The sequence below is a fragment of the Photinus pyralis genome, unplaced genomic scaffold (genome assembly GCF_008802855.1).
Source record: "Photinus pyralis isolate 1611_PpyrPB1 unplaced genomic scaffold, Ppyr1.3 Ppyr1.4_LG1, whole genome shotgun sequence".
Classification (NCBI taxonomy): domain Eukaryota; kingdom Metazoa; phylum Arthropoda; class Insecta; order Coleoptera; family Lampyridae; genus Photinus; species Photinus pyralis.
This window is the reverse complement of record NW_022170249.1, coordinates 67,549,038-67,557,968: the sequence shown is the minus strand read 5'-3', so window position 1 is coordinate 67,557,968 and position 8,931 is coordinate 67,549,038. Positions and strand designations below refer to the sequence as shown.

The 8,931-nt window shown below is 35.6% G+C and overlaps 2 protein-coding genes across 2 annotated transcripts; both read right to left on the bottom strand.

The window, feature by feature from the left end:
• Window positions 1–1,041: 1,041 nt before the first annotated feature.
• LOC116159173 (structural maintenance of chromosomes protein 2-like) lies at window positions 1,042–1,726 on the bottom strand. The gene is made up of 2 exons (XM_031472112.1): window positions 1,438–1,726; window positions 1,042–1,389 (listed from the first exon to the last, which is right to left on the bottom strand). The coding sequence occupies exons 1-2, from the start codon at window positions 1,603–1,605 to the stop codon at window positions 1,057–1,059; spliced, it is 501 nt and encodes a 166-aa protein (XP_031327972.1). The 5' UTR covers window positions 1,606–1,726; the 3' UTR covers window positions 1,042–1,056.
• Window positions 1,727–3,671: 1,945 nt separating this feature from the next.
• Window positions 3,672–5,076, bottom strand: LOC116179981 (neuralized-like protein 2). The gene is made up of 3 exons (XM_031499806.1): window positions 4,792–5,076; window positions 4,043–4,739; window positions 3,672–3,994 (listed from the first exon to the last, which is right to left on the bottom strand). The coding sequence occupies exons 1-3, from the start codon at window positions 4,810–4,812 to the stop codon at window positions 3,879–3,881; spliced, it is 834 nt and encodes a 277-aa protein (XP_031355666.1). The 5' UTR covers window positions 4,813–5,076; the 3' UTR covers window positions 3,672–3,878.
• Window positions 5,077–8,931: the final 3,855 nt, after the last annotated feature.

Sequence of the window (8,931 nt, the reverse complement as noted above, 5' to 3'; positions counted from 1 at the left end):
GGGTAGACTGGCGAAAAACTCGATATTAGACTACTCAAAAGAACGCTGTAGGCTAACGGTTAGGTCTAGGCTAACTTGCAAATAAGCTATCGTGTAGGAAATTTTACGAAGAACATTTTTTGTTTCAAAAGTTTTTCTCTAAGCCTGCTACATTTCGAAAAACTGATTTCGGTGGGCAAAAACGTGCCACAGCACGACGAGCGGCGCAGTTGGGGATCTGGACTTTTAGTACGTTATTCGGGACACCTAACCTGAGACATTTCAACAAAGTCCAGCTTTCCCTCCCAAAATGTTCAGATTGACGTTTTTTGTGTACTTATCGCCTGTGCTACATGTCTACTTTTAAATGACAAAATCTCTTCTGAAGGACGCCTAATTTTATACAACCAAAGTAGCTTCTTAAAACAAATAAAGATCTGGCTGTCTCATTAATTAATTTGTATATTGTTGATGCAGGAAATGAAGCGCCCTTCAGAAGGATTTTGTCTTTTAAAAGTAGGCATAGGGTAAAAACACATGTAAATCCCCTCGTAAATCCCTATGTCTACCTCTTAATAAATATCACTGTATATCTACTCCATAGGAGCCTTAAGGATCAATAAAGTACTCTTAAAAATTCCTCTTGATGACTTTGTTGACGACACTTGAAATCTTTTGAAGGTTCTTGAATACCACTAAAGATCCTTAAATGCTATTAAATATCCTAAAAAACTGCACCACAAGTTGGAAAACTCTAGAAAAACCTTGAACACTTCAAGCTCGACAATCAAGGCTATTAAACGAGGAAAATTTGGGTTCCTGGCAAAAATGAAAACGTGTGAAATCTTAAAAAGTCCTACATTAATTCGTTTCCTACATTTCGATATTCCAAATCACACATTTTTAGGTATAGTGCTTTTGCAGCCACTATATCTGTCCCTTTGTCCATATATAGATTCATTGAAAGCGATCAAGAGATTCAGTTTAAAAAGAAAAAGCCTAAAATGCCCACGGAAGTTCTAGAAATGCGGCAAAATGCTCTGAATTTGAACATTCAAGTCTATGTAGTGCTCTCTCTTACGCGTAATAGAAACTTACCTCAGGTGGTTTCATGTTCAGTACTTTCGTAATACGTCCCTGCATGATCAAAAAATGGGGGTTATTAACGTTTAACTGTACGGAACAGAACAAGTCTTGTATTCGTTTGTTTTGCACCACAGATCCGTTTAACAAATATTTATTCTTGCCACCCATAGCCACCTGTCGACTGATCGTTATCTCCTCATAATCCTCAAAACCGGGCGGACTTTGTTGCGAGTTACGGTTGTCGAACGTTATCGATACTGTCGCTTTTGTCACTCCGGCTTGGCCAGATCGATAAATTAAATCTTGTAGGTTTCCCGCTCTCACCTGAAAATAATTGAGGTTAATTTTGCGCCAACTGGCTGTGAAGTCTACCTGACTTAAGTTTGAAATGCCCAGTACAAAGCATATCGAATCTAAAATGTTGGATTTACCAGTACCGTTTAAGCCAGTGATCGCATTGAACTCTCGATCAAATCCGTGTATTTCGGTACGTTGGCCGTAAGATTTGAAACCGTCCAGCACAATCGATTTTATGTACATTTTGTAAATTAAACTTCAATCCCTTTCAGATGATTTGCACACACAATTTGAGAGAATAAATACTGAAAATAGTGTACAAATATCATCAATGACCGTTGTAAACACTTTTGAAATGATTTCATCATTGCCAACTAAATGTAAATACAAATACAATAGTAATAGGTATACCAACATCTAAATAGAAAAGTTGCCTAAAGAACAATGAATGCAGAGGAGTATGTAAGGTTGCCTATTCACAACTGCAATACGCAGAATATGAAATTTGCCACATTCCATTTCCTACATCTTTTGGTCCTTGCTTCTTTATTAGCGATCAATGAAAGAATAATTATAATTTTAATCCAGAATGCGTCTACGCATTCTTCAGGTTTATCGTTTATATATGTTTTGGATTCCATGATTCCTTGGATATAGTTACGAATTTTTAATGCATATTTGGTGATTACAGTACAAGACACACGTTTTACATTTCATGCTTCATGGTATTTTAATGAAAAGTCTCATCGAAAAGAATTGGTTTCTACAAAGCCCAAAGTCCCTCGCGACTCGACTGCCCAAAGTCCCACGCGACTCGACTTTTCGAGATCAGGGGGTAGGGGAGTTAAATATTGACAGTGGCCTTCATGGTATTAATTAAAGGTCTCAACAAACGAAATTAATATTTCTGTCAACCACACAGTCCTCCTCCTCGACCTCCTATATCGCATGATCTGTTATACTTCCTTATACCTCAAAAATGAATAAGATTACTCACAAAGTGAAACTGGGGCCTCTTTTAAATATAGCCGTTGGTGATGCCAAAACTTTTAAAAACTAATATTTCAAAAACGGTGTGTCGGAAGAGAATACTCGCTACTCAGTACCCACAAAAGCAAAATAAATCTTCTGGACGAGACATGTGTCATGAAAATGTTAAAAATAAATTTACATTATTATTGTAAAGTATTTTTAAAGCTCTTCAATAACGTTCCGATGAATGTTCAAAAAATGTTCACTTGTTAACAATCTAATGAACGCTTTCTAAGAACGTTGTGTGAACAACAATACTTGTAGTATTTGGACATTAAAAGAACGTTTCAGGAACGTCATAGTACATTGACCAGACCAGTCTTCAGAATGTATCAATTACCCACCTGCAAAAGTTCTGCGCTTGCGCCTGGAATGTATTATACCAATCGTACCCTACGCGGATTGAAAAAAATTCAAAAGGGTCGCGAGATATACAGTGTGTTTAAGATAAGGGAATGCACAGCATAAGTAAAACGGGCACCACTAAGGAATATACACAGTCGGTTAAATTAGAAAGAAGTTATTGCGTACCTGTTTTGGGGCTTAGTAAAATGTTTTAAAAATTGGGAAATTCCGATCAGTTCTAAAGATATTCGAAAAAAAAAACCGAAATTAACCATATATTCGTTTTTTTCTGACCCTGTTTGAAAAGATATCAAAAACAAATAACTCTTCCTCTGGAACCTTTTAAGCTCCACCAGAGGGTGCCCACAGATTTTTACTGCGACGTTTTGTCTTTGAGAATCCATCATCAATTTCATATATTTTTATATGGACCGGAAAAAAGTACATACTTACATATACTTACTGTGTATTGATTAGCACCACAGTGTACCTATATGGAATCACTTATGGACGGTTAAGCTCCACCCCCTCATGATGTGATGTCACTCAACTACCTTCCTTTCAGTTCTCCAATCTGCCTCCTTTCAAAGGATAACGACTGCAGAAGACGCTTTGTGACTCATATTGCACTCATTTAAGAAACTTGGATTGTTCAGTTTCGTTTTCCTTCAGGTTTGGGAGATATCTAATTAGCCTTGTAATTTTTTCCAAAAAGAAGGAGCAATAAGTTGCTTCCGGACTCCAATGACTTTTCAATTCACTTTTAGGCGAATTTCCAGCCAACTTTTGAAAAAATCATTCTCAGCAATTATTAATTTTTTGTCTTTTGCCCCAAATGTTATCAAGTGAATGGCAAAGTAGACATTGCCACTTACAAAACTGTAAAAATTACATTTCCATTTTAAGTACTTACATTTAAGAAAAACAAGACGCATAAATTAAAACTATAATCAAAAGCTATAAAGAGAAGATGAACAGTTATTTTCTAACCGATTATATGAAGTACAACAGAATACAATAGCAACAAATGTATAACATTATGAATTAAAAACAATATCGATTACGCCGCGTATATAAAACAATTGAAAACATACTTGCTTGATGAATTATTGCAGTCTTTAGATACAGATTAACTACCCTTAATTCTGATAAAGTAAGTATTCTTTTAACATTTTTGGTAAAGGCAAAGCCGATACTCCCTTTGTTGTAATGTGCTGTAAAATGGCATCTCTACATGCCGATTGCAGTGTTGGTACTAAAAATAGAATAATTAAAAGTGATCCAAGAACACCCCGATGGTTACCTCCGTAAAGTTGAATAATTCTAACTTTTTTTGTAGTTCCATACACGTCCACAACAACATGAAGAGGTGCATCACTATAAGGTATATGCTTAACACAAGCGCCTAAGTCTTCACCGTTAATGATGTAATGCATATTGGCTTCGTGCTCGTTTATCGGAATATACATTACACCTATTTTACTACCCGTATCGGTAGGTAGAATATCACTGGAATGCTTGATGGGTTTCAAAACGTGCAGCGGTACGGTTCCTCTACATGTTCGGATTACGCCGTTATAGTTGCTCAACCTTCTATGACCACATTTTCCGTGCTTCCTTTCGTGCTCGCATTCGTACGAGTGATTGTGTGCCTTGGTTATGCCGTATATCCACGAGGTACCCTTACTCGCCAGGTCGGGTAACGCATATTGAGGAACGCCCGTTTGAAAAATCGTATACGGATCTAATTGAGTTAAACCTAGCCTCATATGCCCGCTCCATCCGCGCTCATTCTGATCAATCTCCAGTAGGAATATTTCTCCCGGCTGAAGGGGTTTTTCGCTAAAAGTTAAAGCGTTGGCGAAGCTTGTTTTACGATATGCTACTGTGTTGTCTTCTGATAATATGATGTTTTCACCGTGGTACGGATGAAACCTTGTTAGATGAGTTCTTGTATTCGACATATTTTCCTTATCTTTTTGTATGAATAAACTTGCCATCTGCAATTGGTTTTTCTGTAATTTCTCAATTAAAAGTTTCTTTTAGACTTACACATTGTTGCACCAACAACATAATTTTACTTTAATCTGCGAGAAAACCACTCATTTTTGTCTTAATAGTTTATGTTTACTTATTTTATTTATTTATTTACATGTAAACAGGGAAAGAAGAAGTAGTGGTAAAATCCCTACAGTATTCATTTAACCTAACATTTAAAGAGAGTCCTACAAACCAACACTTTTTAAAATATGGTGTAGGTAAGCAATTAAGTGATTAAAATTATTCATTTGTAATCGGAAAGTGCACAAACTCTTATTATGTAAATAATGAAGTAATTTAAATGTGTAACGTGCATCCTATAAAATAATTTGTTCGTTACTTCGTTAAACTTATATATAGGGTAAGTCAAAAGTATATAGTCAACCGATTACTCATCAGAAAAACCCCAGTTGAAAATATGACTCATTTAAATTATACGGTTATTAAATTTATAGATAGTTATAAATTCAATGATACAGTTTACGTTTTGACCATAGACATATGCTTACTCTCATATGTCTATGGTTTTGGCACCGCGTATTGTAAAGAGACTCAATTAATCTATGCCTATAATATAAGTATAATGAAATGAAGGTAAAGGAATTAATTAAACAGTGTGTCCACGGGTTGACTTCACTATACATGTAATTGATCATATCTCGTTTTGAAGAATGAGAATTGAAGAATTTTAAAGCACATTTTTACTTTTTAAAATCCAAGATGGCCGTCATAAATGAGAAAAAAAATAGTTGTATGTTCAGGTAAAGGCCATTTCGGTCAATAATACGGCAAAAGTTGTTTAGAATTATGTCCATATGAGATTTCCCAAATATCGGATCACTTTGATTAAATCAGTATTTGATTTGTAGTCTTGCACAACAACCTCAAAAACAAGTATTCTGTGTACCTAAATAAAACAAATGAATTATTATTAACTGTCATTAAGATTAAAGTGACACCTAAAACAATCTGTTGAAATGAATTATCTTTTATTGTTAAAGCGCAAAACTATAAATCAAATACCTCGTCAAATACTGATAGTTATAATCAAAGTGATCCGATATTTATTGCATACTAGCTGACCCGACGGACGTTGTCCTCTTTCCTCGCTATGCATACCTAATCAATTTGCACTGGAAAAATTATTTCAAGAAATTTGCTGTGACTAGCGCAGGTACCACCCGCCCCACCTGCGCATACGCGATTCTGCCCTTTTATGTCTAAAATATGTGTACCAAATTTGGTTTCAATCGGTTCAACCGTTTAGCCGGAAAAGAGATATTGACACACTTGCCCCAAAATCTCCCCATCTCTCCCCAGAATAATAACAAATAAACGCACTCACTTCTACGTTGCTTGCGCCAAATGCCGTAATTTGAAAGCAATTGTTGTATTTCTGGATATGAGTAAAAAAATGTATAGAATCTGACCCATTTCCAGAAACCAAGAAATGCTCTGGTGGCGGTACCAATGGCGTAAATTTCGCTTGGCCACTGGCGCAACATAATCCCGGGGCTTCAGTTTTAAACTTAAAAGCCTTGCAATGTGGACACACAAAGTTCTTTGGTCTAATAGCAACGATTTACTGTAAACTGTAATCGATTGTTACGTTGTAATTAAATGCAGCTCGATAGGGATTAAAGGGGACATTTCTGCTCGTCAGTTTGACTTACCGGGTGGTGCACGGTATACCCGCAAATTTAAAAATAAGTTTGAACATTTCTGTTATTAGTAGCAATAGCCATGATTTTTTTTGTTTTATGAAAATACTAATAACAGAAATGTTGAAATTTATTTTTAAATTTGCGGGTATACCAAAAGCTTAATAAAACATGTAAAACCAGTTTTAATTCTGAACAACTTTAAACTCTACAGTTTTTTCTGTAAAATGTACAGGAGGGCAGGATATTGCATAAAACTAATTTCCCATGTTCAATCCCTATGTTCCTACTTACCGTGCACCATCCGGTATGTTTGACTTGTAGGAATGGTACCATGTTGGTACGTCTAATTAGTAGCATCTACAAAAAACTTAAATTCAACTGAAAATAGAAATTAACTCCCTAGTGTTTCTGTATAACTATGTATACCACGTGTTTAGTCTATCAACACTTACCAAAAATGGATATTAGGTATATCTAACTTTTAATATAAAAGGCGTGATTGCGGTGAAATAACATCGACATTTCTCAAAAAACTCTCTGAAATCTGGATAAACTTCCCGATCGAATTGACAGCACACAAATTAATTTTTTGACGGATATATGCCGATCGATGTAGCTGTTAAAACAATTGCTGCCGCACCGTCAAACGCGCGATGTTTAAATAGTCGTTAAGTTTTCTCGAATTTTCCAATTTTCTGCGCGATTTTCTTAGTTTTTCTTGCCGTAAGAACCTTCTACACAGTATTAGAAAACTTAAAAAAAAAAGATGAATGAAATCGGTAAAGTCGTTCTAAAGTTATTGCGTGACCAGAAGAAACAGGGGTTCATTTTTGTATATAGAGATAAGGACATAATTTCATATTCTAAATAATTTTTCTTAATGTCAGTTTTCCGTTAGGTTTTCCGTGTTATTGACCGAAGCGGTATTTTACCTCAAGATAATAGTATATTATATTATGAGGAGCTAAAGTGATACTTTTTATGGCGAGTCAGTGTTTGATGGCCGAGCGAAGCGAGGCCAGCAAAATACTGACGAGCCATAAGAAGTTACTTTAGCTCCGCATAATATATGCTATTTTTTCTTCAAACATGAGAATAACGCCCAAATAATGGTTTCCAAATCGGAAGAAATATTAACCCGATCGTTATGGGTAGCCGTGAGCGCGTCGGCCGTGGTGACTATAACAATTGCTATAGTTGGCCATTATTAGTTTTGACGTTTTAATTGTGGACGAGTTTTTCGATTTCAAATAAAAATGAAATTGCACAAAAAATACTTTCGACAACTTTAGAAAATCCAGGTTTATCAGATGGAATGACTTCAACTACTCCTTCATTTGAAGCAGAAACCAATCCAGTTTTTTGAAAATACTTCATTCATTCATTAGAAATAAGACGAGCCAAACAAAACTTGACTCTTCAAAACTTGGATGCTGCAGGAACGAAGGTTTAATTTCAATAATGGTACTTTCAACATTAACTATTATTTAAATAAATAAATAGCTTCTTTGATCGACTATATTTTTATTTCTGTTAAAATCAGAAGGAAAGATCAACGCACTTGCTAGGTGAACCAAGAACCTAATGTAAATAACATCAACTTGTCAAAGCAATACAATGTGACACTGGCACTGAAGCGTTTTATTGCCTAGGCACTAAAATACTTCACTGCCGCTTGTTCGATTGTTCTAAAAAGTCAAACTTTAACTCAGAGTGCTGGGCTACGTAATGTCAATATTATATGACGTTTGAAGAAAAAATTGTTTTTTTTTTCTCATTTGACGCGGCCATATCTTGGGTTTTAAAAAGTAAAAGTGTGCTTAAAATTCTTTTCAGACCAAGTAGGCCGGGATTCCAAAACATCAATACGAGATTCAAAAATGTTTGTTAAATTACGCACCATTACTCAATTCGGGGACACACAGTATATAAGTCCAGGAAAATGGCAAAAACGATGGGGATGGGGATGGCCATTTTCTGAGACAACCCGCTCCTTGAAATCGGAGAATTACTAGCAATGTGTTAAAAAATGAGTTAAAGTAGGGCTATTGAATGTTTGCCAGTATAGCTACTAACTATGCATGTATACCACAGCTGACTCGTCCGTAAGCTTAGTCCATAAGCTCGTCCTCCATTTTGGAGCCCACTGCCAATTAACCTCGCAATTAACCCATACAAAACGTTTCTTGCATGTATTGCGTTATCATTTAAAGAAAAACTATTGATTTTTTGAAACGTTATTATTAGCTATTGCATAAAGGTATTTGAGAAAGATTTTACACATTAACCAGATTTTCTGTGCACAGATTTGGACTGTCCCTTGACTCCAAAATGGCAGACGAGTCTGCTACCTTAATCAAGTAGGTACTGTATTTGCCGCATGACGTCACGTATGGATTTACAGTAGACTCGTCTGCCATTTCTTTCTCAAATGATTGTGTAAACCCAATTTGTAGGTTTCTATTATAAGTTATTTTAATTTTTTTTA

What these genes read in the sequence shown, in the direction of transcription:
- LOC116179981 (XM_031499806.1), bottom strand. Translation starts at nt 4,812, where the DNA reads ATGTTGTTGGTGCAACAATGT. An exon ending in TGTTGTTGGTGCAACAATGT is followed by an intron (nt 4,740 to 4,791) that starts GTAAGTCTAAAA and finishes AACCAATTGCAG; the next exon opens with ATGGCAAGTTTATTCATACA. An exon ending in AATTATTCAACTTTACGGAG is followed by an intron (nt 3,995 to 4,042) that starts GTAACCATCGGG and finishes TTCTATTTTTAG; the next exon opens with TACCAACACTGCAATCGGCA.
- LOC116159173 (XM_031472112.1), bottom strand. Translation starts at nt 1,605, where the DNA reads ATGTACATAAAATCGATTGTGCTGGACGGTTTCAAATCTTACGGCCAA. An exon ending in GCATTTCAAACTTAAGTCAG is followed by an intron (nt 1,390 to 1,437) that starts GTAGACTTCACA and finishes AATTATTTTCAG; the next exon opens with GTGAGAGCGGGAAACCTACA.